General features: G+C 40.1%; 1 protein-coding gene across 4 annotated transcripts in view; it reads right to left on the bottom strand.

Annotated features, from left to right (window-relative positions):
- The window catches only part of LOC131687955 (bestrophin-4-like), an 84,273-nt gene that overhangs the window by 5,097 nt on the left and 55,716 nt on the right, over positions 1-23,460 (bottom strand). For 3 of the 4 annotated variants that reach the window (XM_058972056.1, XM_058972058.1, XM_058972057.1), the window contains one exon: positions 20,824-21,720. In XM_058972056.1, the coding sequence (XP_058828039.1) occupies positions 20,824-21,720 (897 nt within the window). The remainder of the gene's footprint in view (positions 1-20,823; positions 21,721-23,460) is intronic. The other variant, XM_058972059.1, reaches the window with a different exon arrangement.

Raw genomic sequence — 23,460 nt, 5'->3', positions numbered from 1 at the left:
CTGATAAGATTTTTCAGATAACGTACACAAGGACTCCTGTATCTTCCCCAGAAAATACGGTAATTGCTTTTTAGGCTTCACCGCACGAAGAGCCTCGATAGAGCTGAGGCTGTCCGAAACGATGAAGTAGTGATCTGTGGGCAGAGTGTCGATGATCCCAAGGGTGTACTGAATTGCAGCTAACTCTGCGACGTAAACTGAAGCGGGATCATTGAGCTTGAATGAAGCGGTGATAGTATTGTTGAAGATACCGAAGCCAGTGGACCCATCGAGATTTGATCCGTCAGTGTAAAACATTTTGTCGCAGTCGACTTCTCGGAATTTATTATAAAATATATTGGGGATCACCTGCGGGCGTATATGGTCCGGGATTCCACGAATCTCTTCCTTCATGGATGTGTCGAAGAATACAGTAGAATCAGAAGTATCTAGGAAACGGACACGGTTGGGATTGTACGAAGAAGGATTGATGCTCTGTGCCATGTAGTCGAAGTACAAGGACATAAAACGGGTTTGAGAATTAAGCTCGACGAGCCTCTCGAAGTTTTCAATTACCAACGGGTTCAGAATGTCGCATCGGATGAGCAATCGATATGAGAGTTCCCAAAATCGATTTTTTAGCGGAAGAACGCCCGCCAGCACTTCGAGACTCATCGTATGGGTCGAGTGCATGCAACCCAAGGCAATGCGCAAGCAACGATACTGGATTCTCTCCAGTTTGATGAAGTGTATGTTCGCAGCGGAGCGGAAACAGAAACACCCGTACTCCATCACCGACAATATCGTTGTTTGGTACAACCTGATCAGGTCTCCTGGGTGAGAACCCCACCATGTTCCAGTTATTGTTCGAAGAAAATTGATCCTTTGTTGGCATTTCTGTTTCAGATACCTAATGTGACATCCCCAGGTACCTTTAGAGTCGAACCAGACCCCGAGATATTTAAATGTGAAAACCTGGTTGATCGTTGCACCCATTAATAAAAGCTGGAGTTGCGCCGGCTCACGCTTCCTAGAAAAAACAACCAACTCAGTTTTCTCCGTGGAGAACTCAATACCCAGCTGAAGAGCCCAAGCGGACAAATTGTCCAAGGTATTTTGTAATGGTCCTTGCAAGTCGGCAGCTTTGGGCCCTGTAACAGAGACCACCCCGTCGTCTGCAAGTTGCCTTAGCGTGCATGAATTGGCAAGACAATCGTCAATGTCATTCACGTAAAAATTGTAGAGCAGGGGACTTAGACATGAGCCCTGGGGAAGACCCATGTAGCTAAATCGCGATGTTGTTAAATCGCCATACGAAAAGTGCATGTGCTTTTCAGACAACAGGTTTAGCAAAAAGTTATTTAAAATTGGTGAAAGACCATGCTGGTGCAGCTTCTCTGACAGAATGTTGATAGAAACTGAGTCAAAAGCCCCCTTAATATCCAAGAAGACTGATGCCATCTGCTCTTTGTTAGCATAGGCCATTTGGATTTCTGTAGAAAGCAACGCAAGGCAATCGTTCGTCCCTTTGCCTTTGCGGAAGCTAAATTGTGTATCTGACAGTAAGCCATTTGCTTCAACCCAATTGTCGAGGCGAAACATGATCATTTTCTCGAACAACTTCCGAATACAGGACAGCATTGCAATCGGCCGATACGAGTTGTGGTCGGAGGCTGGTTTTCCTGGTTTTTGGATGGCGATGACCTTCACTTGCCTCCATTCATAAGGGACAATGTTACCCTCAAGAAACTTGTTAAATAAATTCAACAGGCGCCTTTTTTGCAGTGTCAGGCAGATTCTTCAGCAAGTTGAATTTGATTCTGTCTAACCCTGGGGCGTTATTGTTGCACGATAAGAGAGCAAGTGAGAACTCCACCATCGAAAACGGTGTTTCGTTCGCGGTATCGTGAGAAGACGCGGCGCGGTACGTTTTCTGTACCGGGACAGAGTCCGGACAGATCTTCTTGGCGAAAGCGAATATCCAACGGTTTGAATATTCCACGTTCTCGTTGGCACTATTATGATTACGCATACGTCGAGCCGTACCCCAAAGAGTGCTCATCGCTGTTTCTCTCGTTAACCCGTCGACGAACCGGCGCCAATAACTGCGTTTTTTGGCTTTCATTAGAGTCTTCATTCGCCTTTCTAGCGACGCGTACTGTTGATAGCTAGCGGGTAACCCGTCTTCCCGGAAGGCCTTATATGCAGTGGACTTTTCCGCGTACAGCTCTGAGCACTCTTTATCCCACCACAGGGTGGGAGACCGTCCATGGGTATTCGCGCTGGGTACTGGTTTAGTCTGAGCTTGATTCGCACTGTCGAGAATCAAGCCAGCCAAAAACCTGTACTCTTCATCCGGAGGAAGTTCTTGAGTGGATTCGATTTTAACGGATATCGCGGTCGCGTAACTCTTCCAATCAATGTTCCGTGTGAGGTCATACGATACATTGATTGTTTCCGATGCTCTTGAACCGTTAGCAATTGAAATTACGATAGGCAAATGATCGCTACCGTGGGGATCAGGGATCACCTTCCAAAGCGATAAATCCAACGCGCTTGCGCGTGCTGGTGGTGTAGGAATCCGCGTCATTTCTCCCGTGTTTAAGATGGTCATGTTGAAATTATCGCAAAGATCTTGGATTAATGTTGATCTATTATCATCATGAAGACAGCCCCATACCGTACCGTGCGAGTTAAAGTCTCCCAGAACTAGCCGCGGTGCCGGTAAGGATTCCGTGATATTACAAAGCGTTCGGTGCCCTACCGAGGCTCTAGGAGGAATGTAGATGGAAGCAATGCAAAGGTCTTTACCTTTGATTAAAACTTGACAAGCGACAATTTCAATGCCTGGTGTCGCAGGGAGGTTAATTCGGTTGAAAGAATAGCACTTTTTGATCCCCAAAAGTACTCCTCCATAGGGGTTTTCTCGATCCAGACGAATTATATTAAACTCGTGGAAGTTGAGATTTATATCGGAAGTTAACCAAGTTTCACATAATGCGAAAGCATCACATTTTAAACTATTTAGTAAAAATTTAAAGGAATCGATTTTCGGGAGGATACTTCTGCTGTTCCACTGTAGAACAGTGATCGAATCGGTGACCTCGTTCGATGACTTAGCCATCGAAGGATACGATCGCTGCAAGGAGGGGCCATTTAGTAGTCAACTGCTTCAAAAATGTTTGCACTATAGGGAGAAAACGTATCAGAAGGCTTTTAAGAGGATCAGTAACATTGAAAGCTGTGAAAATTAAGTCCACTATGTCAGAAAATTTCATTAGTCCGCTACTGGGCTGAGTATCTGTTTGAAAAAAGGGGACACTTGGGGTTTTTGGTGTCCCTGGAAGTGGTGGGTACTCCTTGTTAGAATTAATATTTCCAAGTCCTGGAGCAAATTGCTTCGGCTTTTGTGCATCACTTCCGTTGGATTTATTGATTGTAGTTGGCGCACTCTGAGTGGACGACACCTTGGCACCCTTACGAGGCAATGTAGGGGAGGCTGGATTTCTCCTCTTCCTGGCTTCCCCTGGGTTAACCAAAGATGTTCCCTCTCGTGGGTCGTCAGATTCTTGCTCAACGTTAGCCAAACCAGCATAGGGATTTTCGGACAGGACAGATGGCGAAGCATTCTTTAGCATTTCTGCATAAGAACGCCTTGAGCGTTCCTTAAGGGAGCGCTTAATTTTATCCCCGCGCTGCTTGTACGCAGGGCATGATTTAAGAGCATGTGAAGGGCCCCCGCAGCAAATACACTTTTCAGTTTCTTTGTCGCAAGAGTCATCCTCATGCTCTCCTTCGCATTTGCCGCATCGTTTCTAATTTCCACAATATGTGGCTGTGTGGCCCAACTGCTTGCAATTGCTGCAGTTCATGACCCGCGGTACAAACAGGCGAACTGGTAGGCGAACCCTGTCAAGGAGGATGTAGTTGGGAAGAGAGGACCCGGCGAATGTCACCCGAAGCGAGCCTGATAGAGAGTAGATAGTCTTACCTCCCTCGGTGTTTGCGGTATACAATTGTTTGCATTCCAAGATTTTAATCTGTTCAAGTGAGGGGTCCTTAAAGCAGCCAACCCCGTGCTCCAACAGTTCTTCGCATTTCAGGCCCGGTTCGGACACTACCCCATCGATTTCACAGGCCACACAAGGCACGTACGCTTTAAATTCCCGTGTAAAGCGCTCACAGCAAGCAATCGCGTTTGCCTGGCCGAGATCACTCACTAGAACACGTATCTTGTTTGCCCGAACACGTGTTATCTGAGTTACGGCCGGGTAATTAGCAGTCATATCTCGAGAAAGTTTTAATATATTAACCGGTTTCTCTCCGGTCCGAAAATATACCACCCATGGCCCAGAGGAACCTTCTGGGTACTGCTTTATACGGGGAGCAATGCGAGTATTAGGGGGATCAGGGACTTCCATGATTACATCAGATGGTATTTCGCCCTCGGCCATTTAAGCACGAGGGCAGAGCGTTATATAAATGGGAATGTGTCTTATTATTTGATTACAAGATAGAGTAAAAGTAGGGAAAAGGAAAGAAAGCAAACGAGGAAAAAAAATAAAGCAAAACTTATCTGCAAACAACGTCGATTGTTCCGCACCAGCGAAAACAATGTACTGGATTTACTGTCGGCACCAGCAGAACGGCTGCTAACGAACGAACAAAGGATGACCTTGACTCACTAAAATTTACACACCGAGCACCACTGTGAAATATAACGATCCGTTCCGTTCAAAGGTTGGGAGACGTATCATTGGATTAATGTTGATCTATTATCATCATGAAGACAGCCCCATACCGTACCGTGCGAGTTAAAGTCTCCCAGAACTAGCCGCGGTGCCGGTAAGGATTCCGTGATATTACAAAGCGTTCGGTGCCCTACCGAGGCTCTAGGAGGAATGTAGATGGAAGCAATGCAAAGGTCTTTACCTTTGATTAAAACTTGACAAGCGACAATTTCAATGCCTGGTGTCGAAGGGAGGTTAATTCGGTTGAAAGAATAGCACTTTTTGATCCCCAAAAGTACTCCTCCATAGGGGTTTTCTCGATCCAGACGAATTATATTAAAGTCGTGGAAGTTGAGATTTATATCGGAAGTTAACCAAGTTTCACATAATGCGAAAGCATCACATTTTAAACTATTTAGTAAAAATTTAAAGGAATCGATTTTCGGGAGGATACTTCTGCTGTTCCACTGTAGAACAGTGATCGAATCGGTGACCTCGTTCGATGACTTAGCCATCGAAGGATACGATCGCTGCAAGGAGGGGCCATTTAGTAGTCAACTGCTTCAAAAATGTTTGCACTATAGGGAGAAAACGTATCAGAAGGCTTTTAAGAGGATCAGTAACATTGAAAGCTGTGAAAATTAAGTCCACTATGTCAGAAAATTTCATTAGTCCGCTACTGGACTGAGTATCTGTTTGAAAAAAGGGGACACTTGGGGTTTTTGGTGTCCCTGGAAGTGGTGGGTACTCCTTGTTAGAATTAATATTTCCAAGTCCTGGAGCAAATTGCTTCGGCTTTTGTGCATCACTTCCGTTGGATTTATTGATTGTAGTTGGCGCACTCTGAGTGGACGACACCTTGGCACCCTTACGAGGCCATGTAGGGGAGGCTGGATTTCTCCTCTTCCTGGCTTCCCCTGGGTTAACCAAAGATGTTCCCTCTCGTGGGTCGTCAGATTCTTGCTCAACGTTAGCCAAACCAGCATAGGGATTTTCGGACAGGACAGATGGCGAAGCATTCTTTAGCATTTCTGCATAAGAACGCCTTGAGCGTTCCTTAAGGGAGCGCTTAATTTTATCCCCGCGCTGCTTGTACGCAGGGCATGATTTAAGAGCATGTGAAGGGCCCCCGCAGCAAATACACTTTTCAGTTTCTTTGTCGCAAGAGTCATCCTCATGCTCTCCTTCGCATTTGCCGCATCGTTTCTAATTTCCACAATATGTGGCTGTGTGGCCCAACTGCTTGCAATTGCTGCAGTTCATGACCCGCGGTACAAACAGGCGAACTGGTAGGCGAACCCTGTCAAGGAGGATGTAGTTGGGAAGAGAGGACCCGGCGAATGTCACCCGAAGCGAGCCTGATAGAGAGTAGATAGTCTTACCTCCCTCGGTGTTTGCGGTATACAATTGTTTGCATTCCAAGATTTTAATCTGTTCAAGTGAGGGGTCCTTAAAGCAGCCAACCCCGTGCTCCAACAGTTCTTCGCATTTCAGGCCCGGTTCGGACACTACCCCATCGATTTCACAGGCCACACAAGGCACGTAGGCTTTAAATTCCCGTGTAAAGCGCTCACAGCAAGCAATCGCGTTTGCCTGGCCGAGATCATTCACTAGAACACGTATCTTGTTTGCCCGAACACGTGTTATCTGAGCTACAGCCGGGTAATTAGCAGTCAGATCTCGAGAAAGTTTTAATATATTAACCGGTTTCTCTCCGGTCCGAAAATATACCACCCATGGCCCAGAGGAACCTTCTGGGTACTGCTTTATACGGGGAGCAATGCGAGTATTAGGGGGATCAGGGACTTCCATGATTACATCAGATGGTATTTCGCCCTCGGCCATTTAAGCTCGAGGGCAGAGCGTTATATAAACGGGAATGTGTCTTATTATTTGATTTGAGTAAAGTAGGGAAAAGGAAAGAAAGCAAACGAGGAAAAAAAATAAAGCAAAACTTATCTGCAAACAACGTCGATTGTTCCGCACCAGCGAAAACAATGTACTGGATTTACTGTCGGCACCAGCAGAACGGCAGCTAACGAACGAACAAAGGATGACCTTGACTCACTAAAATTTACACACCTAACACCACTGTGAAATATAACGATCCGTTCCGTTCAAAGGTTGGGAGACGTATGACTTTGCGTTATTATTAAACTATTAATCAAACAAAGGCGAACAGTAAGGGTAAAATATGGTTCCCAAGAATGTTGAAAGGCTGTTCGCAAGCTATAAAAAGGCTAGGTTCCTTAGAATAGTGATCCCAAGTGTGTTGTTTGAGAAACACTAGAAGGTAATGTAAGTTCATAAACTGGACTGTTTTTAATATTAATTCTAACGGAGGTGGATCGTTTAGAAACATAGAGTTACATAAAACAAAAACCCATATTTGCAATTTTATTCACTTTAGCTTAGTAGGGGGTTTTGAAATTTTATGAAATGCTATCGGAAAATGATCAAATTTACCCGGGCGCCGCCGCTTTATCTATTTGCAAAAGCAAAAATTGATTCCTTCTACCTAGTGTGTGAAACGTGAACAAACAATGAGTGACAACGCAAAGCAAGTTTATATCCCGTTGCGTACCAACTATGTTACTGTTGACTTCTCGAAATATCCGGTAAGACCATCGATTCGTGAAGTGGAGCAATTGTTGAAGGTGAACATGAAGTTCAACGTAGCAGAAGTAAATGCGGTGCAATTCCATCATTTACTGGTACTGAGGTACTGATTACGTTCAATAACATTAATCAAGCAGAATCATTCGCTTCGCAGAACAATTTGAAACACATCGTCGAATGTAATAACATTTTATACAGCATTCCAACGTATATTGATAATAACAGTATTGAAATAAAGCTACATGACCTGGCACCATTTACTAGTTCCGCCGCTATCAAACAATTCATGTCAAAATACGGAAAGGTGGATAGTGTTAAGGAAGATACTTGGAGGAATTTCTTCCCAGGACTTCGCAACGACGTTCGTGTAGTGAGAATGCGGCCAACAAAACCTATTCTCTCTTACTTGAGCATCTCAGGCAAATATCCTCAAGGTATTACAAATTATCAACGAACACTAGTCACGTATCCAGGGGAGATTGTTACGTGCCAATATTGCGATCAGCCGCTACACCACGGAAAATCATGCGCAGAGGCTGCTAAGGAAATTCCCCCTGCTACGACCAAAGCAGTCGTTGTTTGCTAAACCATACCCGAGCAAACAAAAAGCTCATAATACTCCAATGCTCATGGGGTTTGACATGGGTGTTTGAAATGAGTTCAACCCATGAAAATACCATCACCATGGTCCAGTAGATCCCATATAAAATACCATATGTTGGAATATTTATGGGTTACTGAGACCATTTTGATGGTTGTGAATTTTGGCACGGACCGTGTTTGGTAATGGTAATGGCAGTTGGTTTAGTGGTACTGCTTTCTATCGTTGTTGAGCTGGTTTTTGTTACCCCGGTCCGCAGTCGTTGCTTTACCAAACGGTTACCCGAGCAAATACTCAAACACTACATAGCCCCTTGTAAAGACGGGCTATGTAGTGTTTGAGTATTTGCTCGGGTAACCGGTTGGTAAAACAACGACAGCGGACCGGGGTAACAAAAACCAGCTCAACAACGATCGGGTGCAGTACCACTAAACCAACTGCCATTACCAACATCAAAGTAACAACGATTACACCAAATGTCTCCAAACCAACAACCAACACCACCAATAAAGAATCAAACACCGATGAAGAAGGATTTATAGCAGCGATCTGGAAGTACAAGAAACAAACAAGAACATCCGACCGTGAGCATCATGAATGCAGTACGGATGACGACATGGACGTGAATGAAAACGCGAGAGAAGACGGACCCTCAAGGTGCGGCATACAACGCACCTAATGTTTCACTACCAAGGAAGAGGATCTCAACACGCAGCAGCAAGCTTCGTCAACACGATCCTACGGACAGTTGAAAGTTAATTTTAATTTAAGAATCAATTAATCAAATTAATCTATCATAAGAATCTTATTTTCCCCTTTTTTATTTCGACTATGTTAGTCACATTTTCTTTTTTACATTTTAACGACATTCAATTAGCTAGAGATTATTGGGTAGGGAAAGTTATGAAACTTAGAGCCATTGTACTCATGTGAGAGTAAGGATGTGAAGTAAACAGATCGGAAAACTAGAAGTGGCAGGGTCATTAGAACAGGCTTAATATCGGACGGGCTTAATCTTTGTCTTCTGTTAATGAGGGTCGAGCTTAGGCAGAATAACTACGAATCACCCGCGTTCACTAACATGTGTCCTGATAAAGTTAGACGTGTCTATCTTTACCGTGACAACCGACCGTCGGTTGTCACGGTAAAGATAGACACGTCTACCTTTATCAGGACACATGTTAGTGAACGCGGGTGATTCGTAGTTATTCTGCCTAAGCTCGACCCTCATTAACAGAAGACAAAGATTAAGCCCGTCCGATATTAAGCCTGTTCTAATGACTCTGCCACTTCTAGTTCTCCGATCTGTTTACTTCACATCCTTGCTCTCACTTGAGTACTATGGCTCTAAGTTTCATAATTTTCCCTACCCAGTAATCTCTAGCTAATTGAATGTCGTTAAAATGTAAATTAAGAATCTTAAAAGACCCACTGCTCAGTTATGCTAACGCATAGAGCCGTGTCAAATAAACAAGATAAAAAGATTCAGCAGTCGCATAATATGGGGACATAAGCAAATCAATGGAAAGCTAGAGGCCTTAGCTAATAACTGGTGAAGGAATTTAGTACGTCAATATGAAAAATATTACTGACTATTTAGTGAAATGATCATTTTTTGCCATTTAGAAAAATGTGGTGGGTTGTCGGCACCCTAACAAAATTTAGTAAAAATGGCAGAATATGAATAAAAAACAGCAACATTAAAATAGAAAATAAAATTTACTTTACTTTAATTTTAACATCATTCTTCAGGCAAAATGTGTGTATGTGAAAAGCTGGTAAGCATAATACGCACCACTAACACTGGCGGATCGCATTCACTGCAATTGAGTGAGTTTCAGGCGGTCAATTTTTTTGACAAAAGTTTCAGCCAAATAAGGCAAAATTCCACGCAGGGACAGCATTCAGAAGAGGATATTTACCAACAATAGAATAGTCTTCCTGAACGTGACAATCTGGTGAATACAGTGCCACTCAGCGTTGAAAACACAACCAGATGAGTTTATTGACAAATCTGAAAACCTTCAATCTGGGTGCTTTTAGAATAGAAATGTCTCCATCTTGGATTTCAAAATGATACTAGACATCGATTTTTGACTTCGATTTATGAAAACCGAAATATCCATATTGATTGAGATATAGAGAACTCCGCTAAACCGGATGTCACCCCCATAGAAAATCCTCCCGATTTTCCCACCGACTAAATCGGCACAATCGGTCGACTATGCCACAAATTAATCGGTCGATTGGGGGTTTAATATGGACGTCAGCCGATGCGACAACCGATTAAATATGACCGACGAAATCTGTTGAAATCGGTCTATTTCAACCAATTAAATCGATCGATTAGTTGGTAGTTTAAAACTGGAACCAGATTCACACAGATTAAATCTGGCGATTAATATGGTGACGAAAATTGTTCACCGACGAAACCCAACTTAGTCGGTTAATTAATCTGTCGACCTCAAAGCACCCGATTTCGTCGGTCGACTGGGAAATTTATGAACTGTAAAATTTTCTATGGGGACCATCTTGGTTTTCAAAATGGTGTCAAAATCAATTTCTGACATCTACTCGTCAAGCCCGCTCCGAAAATACTCATATTGCTTGGGTTATGGAGAATTCAGAATTTGTCACAAAAAATGTGGTACCGACAACCGATTTTAGTAACCTTTTTCAAAACTGAACCAAAAAAATTGTGGTGAACATTTCGTCGCCATTCAATGTTTAACCACAATATAGAATAAATTCACTTCGTAAATAATCAATGTGTATATTTTTTCGATCGATTTTCTTCTTTCTATAACACTTTGCAAATGATAAAAAAAACTTTGGAGTAGATTTCAACTTGTTCAAAAAATATTTTGGTTGTAGAACAGAACATACGAAACTGTTTGCTTCAGCTATCGGCACAAAAACAACGTGCGAATATAACACATAAATAATATTTAATTATCAGAATGACCATAACTGCTTTTTATCAAAAGTTACACAGGGGCGCCGACAACCGACCAGTGCCGGCAACCGATCACGTTCCCCTATCGATTGTATGTATGTTATTCGGCCACGGAAGTTGGTTGAATTGCTGCGAAGAAAGTGCTTCAATACTTAAAGTTTAGCAAGGGTGCTCGTCTGAAATAGGGTAGTAGATTACATGTCGTCGGCTACTCGAACGCTGATCATGTATGAAACCAGGCCACTCGGAATTCTACCATAGGTTAACGTGGCTGTGAAAGATTATAGGTTTTTACAAACCGAACGCTTCGAGTGTAAAGCGGTGCCCATACGAACAGAAATCTTGACAAAAACCAAATATTGATCAATATATTGATGGTGTAAAGGCATATTGAAAATATTGATCCCAATTCAAATGGGATTGACGTACTGAAGTAGTCTTGTCAATATTTTTATTCTTGTCTCGTGTAGGGCCCGTGTAAAGAGACGAAGGGAAGCAATTTTTGAGAGCTGGAGCAGTAGATCTTGGTTCTCAGAAGAGTTCCCTGTCAGAATCACTCGCTACAATTGCCAGACGAGTCGGAAAATGTCACCGACTAAAACACCGCTAAAGACCAATTGGAGCAGACCGTGATTCTGATTGTGATATTGAGTGTACGGTTCAGATGTGCTGGCGTAGACACTTCAGGATCGTTTGGGAATGAGCGTTTATATGTTTGCGTTTGAAACCGCATTGATTAGATTATAAGTACTATGCTAAATCATATTTGTATTTGTGAAATATTGGGCGTAGTGGTGTCTTAGAGTATCATCGCGAAGGGATCAAACGATTGCATGTTACCGCGGTCGATCGCGGGGGTGTTTGAATGTCGCTGGTGCTAGAATGTATGTAACCTCGCGTGTATAAATTCTATTTTTTAAAACCATGTGTCTGTTCGAATATTCGCGTGTGTTCTTGAAGGAATGCGCGGTATCGTATATTTAATTTGCAGTGTAGGGTTCAGATGATTAAAGAGAGTGAGCTCCCCCATAATACTAGAGTTCCCGGTCATGTTAACGTGCTGTTTACTGGATATGAGTGCGATTTTTTGATTGATTCAGCTAAAGGCATGGAGCTAAACTTCTAGAACAAAGGGTGGAAACTTCCAGACGAGATCGATTCATAATCTTGCGAACTCATAGGTTTTTGTATTCGCGCTGTCAAGATTCTAATATAAGGTGCTGCAAATGAAGGTATGTACCGAGGTTTGGGGTTTTCGGACGACAGATCCACGATCAAGTGGGAATTGGTGTTTGTTTAATCGCAGTTAAGATCGCGTTTATAAACTCGTAGGTTCTAACAGGTTGGCTTAATCGCCGGGGGGTTTTTATGTTGGCGAGATCGCGGAATGTACAGTAGGGCACCTATAAGAATGGTTATCTTGAATTTTCTTAATGAATTCACTGCAAAAGCTAGAGCACCCCAAGTCTCCACGTGAAACCCGAGCCCAATCGGCCACGATCAAGGGGCACAGCAAAGCAATAAAAGTCAGGAAATACCACCCGCGAGAAATCTAATACACACCCCGACGAAAATGGTCCAGGAATGCATGAAACGTCGGTACCATCTTGAAGAGAATCCTTCCTCTGAAAAAGCTCCTCTGGAACCCATGAAATCTTCGAGGAAAGTTTGGATATGTGATCTTCAACCATTCCTCGATACCACAACTCCCAAAATTGCACACCTGCCGGGGCAAAAAAATCGACAGCTGCAGCTCCAAATGGCGTTAAATCAAAAAATGTTTTCTCAATCCGCAATATGATAGCTGGTCACCTTCCAATTTCAAGACGATTCGTATTGTTTCTGTGTAATTATAGCTATAACTGTGAAAACTGTTCGTAATACGATTTTCACGCCAGGATGAAGATATGCGTTACAGTGCCGAATTTCGTTTCGTTGGATTACAAACGTTCAAATATTTATAAGATATTTATTTGTCAGAGCAGGGAACACCGATTGGAAAAGGCTTATTCCGGTCGCCCTACAATTTTCAGGGAATAAAAAGTGAGACAAAAGCAAAACGAAGAATTTGCGAAATCATATCGTTTCTTGCGTAGAGGGTTTAGAACGACTGGGAAGGGATATTGTCATGAAAATTGCGGCTAATCAAGCCTGTAGCAACCCGGATTATTCGGATGTACCATATGAATGTCGATGTAGCGTTGTGGCCCGATCTTGCATAGCCGCATTACGTGAATGATGTTTGGATAATATTGAGCGTCTTTTAAACTTGTAATATACATAGACGCTCTCTCGCTCAGTATGCGCCAATTACGTCCTATCGATAATTTGTGGATAACGACTGGAAGAAGAAATCATTCTGATAACTTTATCGTATTTACTGATGGAACAATTCATGCAAAATTGGACAATTGAGCCTAACATACTCCAAACATTTATTTTATCATCTGCTTTGGCTAAGATCCCAGCTAGCTGCCGTAAAACTTCCAGAATCAACACGACTTTTTTCAGCGAAGTAATATTTAAACGTCGAGAAAAAACATAATGTCTGAAAAATAACGGTTTGAACCTGCGGTACGAATAAGCCAACAGCTGAAAATAGGTAGAACAAAATCCATAGTGAATATTTCTTGTGGCGTGTGCCCTGTCGCCTCGTGTGCCGACAGCTTTATATTAATAGTTTCTAATCCGATAGCTGCGAGCCTATACAAATGATTTATAACTAATGACTAGTGTTAGAACCTTCCACCATGGAACTTGCAGTTAATCATATTTTTTTAATTCAAACCCATTCTCGCGTAACCAAAAGTTAGTTTGCAGTATTTATACAATTATAGTGTGTCTCATGCTTTATATGCGAAAAAGTACATTGTATGTTTCGTGCTGAGAAAGTGAAGATTTGTATTCTTTGGTGTCGATTACTCTGGGAGGACATAGCACATCTCGGAACGATTTTTTTTATAATAACACTAGCATGAAAAAGTCGTCTCGGATGGGTTGCTAATGTTGCCTATTATTTTTGCGACTATTTCCATCACGTGTAGTAATACTACGACGAAATGGGAACAGGTGAAAAAATCGTAGCAGGGTAACCGTCGCTGAAGTTTTGATAAAAGTAACTGTCAGGTGTTTAGTGTCGACTACAATTAGGTGCAGAATTGTTTGGGTGTCGATTCACAACCGAATTAGTAAGCGAGTGCTGTGGGGCGTGAAGTCTTACGAATAATATTTGATTTAAGAAATTGAGCGCATTGATTTGCTTCTTCCAATCGAGATTTTCTGTTGCTTTGATTTTGGATCATTTGCGTGACATTCCTTTTGGAGCTAGAAATAAAATGCGAATCAAAAATTGCGAGAGACTACATTTTACAAAGGCTTTACGGACGATTAAAACGCTTTTAAGAAAAACATACGGTTATCACAAAAATATTAATCCTTCCACCGTTAACAGAGGGATTGGTTAAATTCGGTTCGTTTTGGTTGATTGTTGAGAAGGGATGTTCTAAGTCTCTCCAATGGTGGTTGTAAAAGCAATGCCCTAGTATTTTAATTGCGGAATTCATCATTCATCTTAAAAAGCGGACTTTGCTTTCATCAGATGTGAGATATACGTAGAGTTTAAAGAATATGACTTAAACAGTGTAGAATTCCGGGGGACAAAAATACCAAAGAAGAATTAGAATTCAATCGCCCAACTATACCCAATACCCAACCAACATGACTCAACAATAAATGACATATGTCATTATATTTATATTTCATATGCTATAGTAAACTTTTTAAACGTGAAATGGCAAATTGGTCAGATATAAGCTTGAATAAGGATCTATCTTTGTTTTTATGATGACATTTTTTCCCAAAATAGTGTTATTAAACATTAAATTGTGTCTCATTTGGTTCGGAAATTTTTCTAGCAATGTAAATCATTATTTTCGTACTATTTAAACGAGGTTTAGTTCACTAAAACGCTTTGATAATATTGGCCATCTAGGACGATTTTTAATAGCCGGGACATTGCCAAATTCTCGAGTCACTCTGACTGCTCAGTGACTCTTCACTGCAGTTGACAAACTTCATCTCAAATGAAAGGTAAAATACCCCCATTTACTGGAATTGAATTCCGTTCAGGCTGACAGTTCGGTGGTTACAGGTTGATTGGGGTAATCTTACAGAAATTAACCATATAAGCCGGTATTACTAAGATATCAAAAAATCGCCAAGTTACAGTGTTATAGTCACAGCGATTCCACGAAGATGGCAAAACTAATTTTAACGTAGGTTCAAATAAAAAATAATATTTCTTGACAAAAATACCCCTTGACGTTTTAATGAAAAAATATTTCAGAGAGGAACATTTCTGAAAAAATGCGGATGTTTTCAAATTTCTTTAGACCATTTTAACGCTTTCAGTAGCCCTGACTGAATGAAATTCGACACAATTTTAGTTGTTTGAGTCATTGCTAAATTTTCCATTTTCATTCTCCAATCAAATAATCTGAACAAAATTACCATATTGTGCAATTTATGTGAACGATGGATTTTTTAATAAATATCACGGTGCTACAGTAATTTCGTACTTTTCAAATGACCTAGTATGGGTTGTAAATCTCATCAAATCGAACACAAAATAATGTTTGAAAAATGTTATAATATAACTTTTTTTGCCTTAAATCAAGATTTTGAGGGTATACTGCCGTGATACGCATAATAGTCCCACCTGCATAGGCAACCCAAAGCAAACGGGACTGTTATGCGATTCACGGCAGTATATTATACCCTCAAAATCTTGAATCACGGCAAAAAAGCTACTTTTCGAGACTTTTGGCACTAAAAAATTTTCTACTCTGTCATTTTTCAACCGAGCTTCTATTTTATAAGTATTTTAGAAAAGAGAATAAATGACCTTTCCAACGGTATGCTGTTACATTCGTTGGTTGAAAATACTATGCGGTTTTGGGACAACAATATGAAAGCAACCATGAAAAATTCTAGACTTACATCTTCCGTTATTCTTTTCCAATTTTAACTTCAAAGTTCACATACATACTTTCTAATGTATACGAGCAAAAAAATCGCTTTTTTGAAAATTTCCTATGAGACCCTCCCCTTAAAAGTTCATGTGAGAAAGCTTCTTATTTGGAAGAAAATTAATAACTGCCATTTTTAACCGATTTTGATAATAAAGAGGTTATTGGATGAGGAAATAAATGTTCTTAATGAAAATGTTAAGCAATTTTCATATTTTTCATGAAAAAATCGCAAAATAATGGTTAGTTTCGTATAGTTGTCCCAAAACCGCATAGTATTTTTAACAAAAAAAGCATAAGATAGCATACCGTTGAAAAGGTAATTTCTTCTTCTTTCCAGAACACCCCAAAAATTGAAAATGGATTGAAAAATGACCACGCACAAAAATTTTGATGTTTTCTATTAGTTTTTCTTCAAAACTATCTACAAAATTTTAAAAGATTAGGAAACACTTCAAAATATTGAACCGAATACAGGGGCGTAATTTTGGTGAAGAAAATGTGTAGTTGCGACAAATGGGGTATGAGTTATTTAATGTTTTGTTATACAACCCTCGACATTTTTAGCAATTCTGTTCCAAAAAATAAAACAATTCAAATGTGCTTAGTCTATATATTGTTTTTCGGAAAATAGAAGGAAAATGATGAAAAATGGCGTTTTCCGTTTATGTTTAGTACGTTAGGTTCTGGTTAAATTACCATTTGAAGATTGTTTTGTACCATCAATTATAAAAATAATGGTAGCTTTGCAAATGACACCAAGTCTCTAACTATGTTTTGAAGAGTTAATTGTCCATAATTACTTCTAGGAGGCTTATTCAACAAAATTATTGTATCAGGAGATGTGCCGTATTCTGTTGGAAACTTTTTCGAAAATACAATGCCTTCAAAATTAACTGTTTCGGAATTGTGTGATCGAAACCGTAAAGACCTTATATACAAAATCTGAATACACCTAAAAATTCAACATTCAAATATACACCATAACTTGTCACTAGCTCGACGTATTTGTTCAATTTTTGCGATTTTCACCCCGCTAGGTGGTTATGAATATACTTAGCAATTTTAAAAAATCATCAAATGCTCATAAACACCGATTCTGTGGCCCTATTCTCACAGTCACGTCACCTAGTGACTAGAAGAAAATTTCCTTCTAGTCACTAAGTAACGGTGACTGTGAGAATAGGGCCCCTGATGTAATACAAACAAACGGAAAATGTCATTTTTCATCATTTTGCTTCTATTTTCCAAGAAACAAAACGCTGACTAAGCAAACTTAAATTGATTTATTTTGTAGAACAGTGTTATTTCTGATGAATAGCATAAAGTGTTAATAGGTTAACTAACAAAAACTTAAATAACTCATACCCCATTACACTTTTTTCAGCAAAATTACGTCGGCTCAGCAATTTGAAGTGTTTCCAAAATTTTTAAAATTTTGTAGCTGGGTTTGAAGATAAACTAATGAAAGACACCAAAAATTACACTTTTTACTAAGTTTTAATGGATCTGCCGCTCTTATAATACAAAATTTCTACAAACTAACTCATCAAACTTCTTCATTTGGATCTCCAGAAAAATAAAAAAAAGCTGAAAAAATCTAAGACAGCTTAGTATAGGCATAAATTTGAAATTTTACCCAAAATCGGTCCATTTTTCTAAAAATAAAAATTCGCCAGCAGTAGAAAGCGTTTCAGAAAATTCAATCCTAAAAAAAAAACATAGTTCTAATATCCTAACCATTCACTTAAGAAGTGAGCCCGATGACTTTTTTAACATGATTTCATTTTGCAACACCCTAATGCACACCCTTCATACGATTGTAGCATGCGAAAGGTGTTAGCCAAATCCATATACGCTAATTCAAACTTGAGTTTCTCGTTCAATTTGGTGGAATGGTGTTGAGCCAAGTGAACGTGCGCAAACAATAATTCTGTTCGAATTGAATCCAAATCGAACGTTTTCGGTACGCGATTTCGCCACAAAATCAATACTGTCGAAAATTACCGTGTATAGTACATGCGAATCAACTTGAACTAGAGGCGTACAAAGTGATGAAGGTACTCAATCATTAAGATAACCAAAACACAGAAAAAATCGTGCTAATGAGACTGAAAAAAAATCACCAGAGGCAAGGTTCGAAACAGCAAACCCTTCGGACTCCGGACGAATGCACAAATCCTTTGCTATCTCTGGGCTATGATGACGTCCCAGAAAGAACGCATGATTATAGCATTGGTAACAGTGATCGTACCACTCTCTCCAAACGAGATCACACACAACCGCCGCTGCCAGCCAACACATTTGATTTATTTTAAGTTTACCAAGACCGGAGTTTTAATTATCACCTGGTATTTGATTTTAGTTCTGACGGTGCCAGTGGTTGAATGGTAAGCGTGACTGCCACTCATTCCAGTTTGTCTGGGTTTAATCACAACCGAGATTGTTGAGATTTTTCTGAGTTAAAAAAATCTGTGATCACGTTTTCCTTCGGAAGGGGAGTAAAAGCGTTGGTCCCGGTCCATGAGTTGATGGATCGATATTTAGTCTAGATAGCGGAGTCACCTCTCTGGTCTTCGGCTATGAAGAAGCAGAACCGAACTTCTATACTTACTAACAAATATCCTCCTCCTGGAACACTTGTGGAGTGCGCAGTAATATAAACGGCCTCTAGAAAAAGCAAAGTATCGGACTAACATTCCTTCCCTTTCCTTCCGCCATCTACGTTCGGGCCTGGCCGGCGACAGTATTGATTAATAGACACTTTAGGATTACCAGGAGTTGCACATTGAAAGATGTTTCGCTACTCCCAAGCATAGTTATCTACTGATAATGATCGATAACGGAGTAGCAGCCAGGAGAGGTCGCACAAGCTCAAGCTCGTCTGGTGCTTGATTTTAGTTCATTATCCATCAGAATTCGGTGGTTGATAGAGCTAATGAAGACTGCCGATTTCTGTCCGTTGCCTAGTTAACAGAGGAAGCCGTTCGAACTACACAATTCAGCGCTATTGAAAAGTGACCTTTCTTCAACCTTGCTTGCACTTGATAAGTATTGAGACTCGAAGACTCTATATAATGAATCGAAGCATTGTTGGAGAGAGAACCACTACCATTCTGCTTTTTTCTTCGAATTTCATCAAAATTTAACCCATTTTGTAGGGATTAGAAGGAACAAACTTCTCCCAACTTTTAATAGATTTTCATGAGAAATTCGAAGCGAAATCATTTGATTTGCTTTTCAACATGCAAGTGCACTTGAAAATGATGTTAAATTTCATTTGGTTTTATAGTGAGAATTATTATCAGTGTATGGTATAATTCGCATGTGCTTGTGTTAGTGCAAGAATGCTGGTGTAACTTGTGAAAAGTGATGGTAGAATTATCTTACGCACATACTCTCATTTAATTTTTAATAGTTATTGAATTTCGAACAAAATGCTTGTTATGATCAGCTGAATTTCAAATATACAGCTTTGCAAGTTCACTAAAGGCATCAATTGGGTTTTGTTCATAAAGTATAATACTTTGAATCGACAACCAAACACCTAACAATAATCTTTCACAAGACCGATTAAATTAGCACAATTAGGGTTAGGAGTACTAGTTTTAACGTTACCGAAAACCAGTAAAACAGGTCTAAATATCCAATACCGAAATATCGGTTTTTTAAGCATGAAAAACTGGTATTTTCGGTATTTTTATTGCTAAGAACTATTTAAATCTTAAACGTTTTCGAAGTACCTTAAAAAATTTCACTTAGCATTGTTCTAAAATAAGGTTTCAATTACAGTAAGCCCTGTTTTGGGACATTTTATACGCGGTTGAATAGAACTCGATATAACAACCCAAAATACTTTCATGTGAAACAAGGCATATCAAATTATTCTGGAATAAGTAAATCTAACAATTCCATATTCCCACATACTTCATTTTGTATTCAATTGTTTGTCCTCTACTGTAGAAACCTATAAAGCACGATACTAACATGGAAGTCTGTTAATAGACTCTACAGTTTAAATAAAGTAAAGACGTTACACTAAATGTTTTTTTCCAAAAGGTTTCCATCGATATTGCAACAGGTTGTTAAAAATAAATTGGAAAGAGTAGCAAATAAACACTGGTTTTTAAGACGAGGTGGAGTTGATGTTCAAGCTTTCATCAACTAAGTATTACTGTTCAAATGACCTTTTGGGGACTGATGACAAATTCTTTGGGAAAGAATGAATTGGCACCAAACCAGGGTGACAAGGACTGCATTGTAAATACCACTTGTTATTCTTATTCTCATTCTAGTTGCCGATTTTATCGTTTTTTTCATTTCCTATACCGAAAATACCAGTTTTTTAAAATGCCTCGGTTTTCCCAGCCCCAAGCAAAATTGGCCTAAAAGGCCGGATAAAACCATAGCATTTAAACAAATTACATCTTTTCCATCAATTCAAAATAGACGTCATAATTAAAATTGATAAAAATTACTGAAAAATAAACCAAAGTGTAGTGCCCACTAATCAATGATTGATATTTTTATGCAGGTATATGCTTAGTTATATTCTATCGATTTAAGCAACAAAATATTATCGCTATCATCGACCTAGTAGATTATCCCACTTTGGAGCAATCCATCATAAAGTGCTTTCCCTTATCGACACTGCCGTTTCAATTAAAATTGTTTAATATGATTTAATCAGTTGTGTCTTAATTTCCCCATAGAGTTCTACATGCAAAGTAACAAATAGATTGCACAAGAAAATGTATTCCTCAAACGTCAAACAAAATTGCAAAAGTATCTCCCTCGACCCACAATTCCCTTCGAACAATCCCTTCTCCAATCTCAACCAACGAACCGTGCGATAAGAATGTCAAAATAAAAAAAGAAATCTCGGCGCTGCACCAGCACTCGTTCGCTAACCTCGTCGTCGAGCATGCCCTGCTGTTCAGGGAACGTGTAGTCATAGTTTTGACTCTTTTTACCGACCATTTCATCTACGCGCACATTCGACGGTATCACCGGAATCACTTCCGCTGCCTTCCGGTTGACCTCGATGTTAGCGGTGGACGGTTGCGGTGGCTCCTCTTTGATTTCGGCCGATGCCACCGTATGGGGAAGCTCTACCGGGAACACTTCGTCCCAGTACTGATCCTTGACCAACGTTGGATGCTCGTGGTGCATTTCGTCCACAATCAGGTAGGAAACCTGGATGTTACGATCCACCATCCAGTTCACCTCGAAGTCATCGTCGTCTTCACCGAAAGGATTTATCAGTGACTCGGCCACTTTCAGCCATCCCATGTAGAAAAAGAACTGCAGGGTAGTGAATACTGGGAAATATTGATCGATCTTATTCACTACACCATCACCGAGATTCTTAGTCTCAATCCACTGCTGACCCATCACAGAGGTCAGAAAGTACGAGTAGACGGCGAGCGTTACCACCTGGGTATATACAAGCGGAATACTTATAGTATCGTACGAGATCAACAGCCCGCATTGACCTCGAAATTTGTTCAGTTCGTCTATGATCGTTTTGACTGCGAAATCATCCCGGCAGCGACCTTCCTTCCGTGCCCGGGTTACAATGCTAGCAGCCCAAACGATTGGCAGCCAGTGTTTCGAGTGTCGGGGAAATTTCAGATTTAGATGATGCATAATCTTGTGTTCGTTGTCATTGAGCAGACCGGCTTCTACGAGATGATCGATCGTGGGAAAACGCTTCTTAACCCGTGGTGAAATGTTGGTTAACACCATCGTAAGGCAAAGACACACGTACCGCATGATGGTTCGGCGCATCACGCGACCTCGTTCATCCTGGTAGGAAGATAAGACAAGAAAAGAATAAATTACAATTTAGCTAATAATAAATCGGTTTGTTTAATATCTCAAATGTAGGATAATCTTTTTAACTCTATGTAGCTTAATACTATCAAGGAACCAGTCAGCACAATTGGATACTGAATGCCTAAAAAATATATCCGAAAAATTCATACAAGTCGAGATTTTTGTGCTTTTGCTAGTATTCTAAAGCGAGAATTGACATATTTATGAGGTTCCAGCCGCGCTTGGCTTCTGCCCTATGTTGGAAGTCCCTACTACTGAAATCTTCAAATTGTTCTACTTCTAATGCATCAAATAGTTGGCAAAGAATAGTTTCATCTGTGTACGTGTCGTTGTTAGAGTTGATAACTGTTGGTTCTGACGAAAAATAAATTTTGGGGCTTATTGGGATGTTAACGATTGGTGCATCGCACAAGCAGGGATGCCACATTGGAATCTGTGTTTCGGTCAAAAAAATCTTTTTGCCATCTGTGATGACTAAAACAGAAAAAAAATCTGTGAAAATCTGTGATAAATTTCCAGAAAATCTGTGATAAATCACAATATTTCCAAAAATCTGTGGAAATCTGTAAAATTTTCTTCAAAATGCCAAAAATCTGTCATCTGTGAAAGAGAATCTGTGATCAAAAATTGTGCAAAAAATCTGTGACATTACAGAAAAATCTGTGAATATGGTAACCCTGCGCACAAGACGAACGTTACTATTTATGATATGAGCAACGAAATATCGCTTCCGTCTTGTTACTCAGCCGAGATAAAACCTGGATCCGCTCGTAGAGATACAAGATGTTAATAAACCATTTGTGACGATGAATCATTTCATACTGCTCCTATTCCATCACTGCATTATTATCAAAAAGAGAACCGTACTTTCCAATAAACTGCTAAGAGATTTCAGTGAGGTGGTCGTTCATTTCAGAAAAAAATATTCGTGAATCTGCTCAAAATAGGTCATTCGTGAATCCGAGCATTTTCGTGCATTGTAATTAATTTAATTCTTTCATTCCACGAACTAAAAATATGGCGACTTGATGAATGAAAATTTTACTATTTTTTTAGCGCTGTGCGTCAGAATCACTCACAACAATTGCAAACAAGATGGAAAATGTCTCCCACTAAAACACTACTTAAGGCAGAGGACCGTGATTCTGAGTGTGATATTCATTGTACGGTTTAAATATGTGCGGGCGTAGGGACTTCACGATCGCGTGTATCATTGCGAAGGGTTCGAACGTTTGTGTGTTAAATATACTATAATTTTTTAGTGTTTATCAGAGCAAACCAAGCACTAGAACTAATGTCGCAGCCCAAAATCACACGCAAACTCTGAAGTGCCTGCGGTACGAAGTTCATATATCCGTCGAGTTTGAACAATTAGAAATTGATTTTTTTTGTAAATATTTTGCAATACGAAAATTTTTTTTATTAAAATTTGGGTATCTTGGTTAGAGAAACAGATGGAAATCGCTAAATTTTCAATCCTCTACTTATATAGCCCCTTACGGATCCATTCATTAAATACATAACATTTTGGGGGAGTGAATGGGTTCGACAAAATGTGACATGTTGTGCTATTTGGAGAAGGAGAGTAACCTAGAACAATACGTAGCATGTTTAACAGAGGAAACTATTTTTTATTTTCATTTTGCAGCGTTTGGTGGGGCAATGAGAGCGCAAGTCAGTCCAAGGCCGATGATAGGAGAGGTAATGGTC

The sequence above is a fragment of the Topomyia yanbarensis genome, chromosome 3 (genome assembly GCF_030247195.1).
Source record: "Topomyia yanbarensis strain Yona2022 chromosome 3, ASM3024719v1, whole genome shotgun sequence".
Lineage (NCBI taxonomy): Eukaryota > Metazoa > Arthropoda > Insecta > Diptera > Culicidae > Topomyia > Topomyia yanbarensis.
This window is presented reverse-complemented; position numbering and strand designations above follow the sequence as displayed.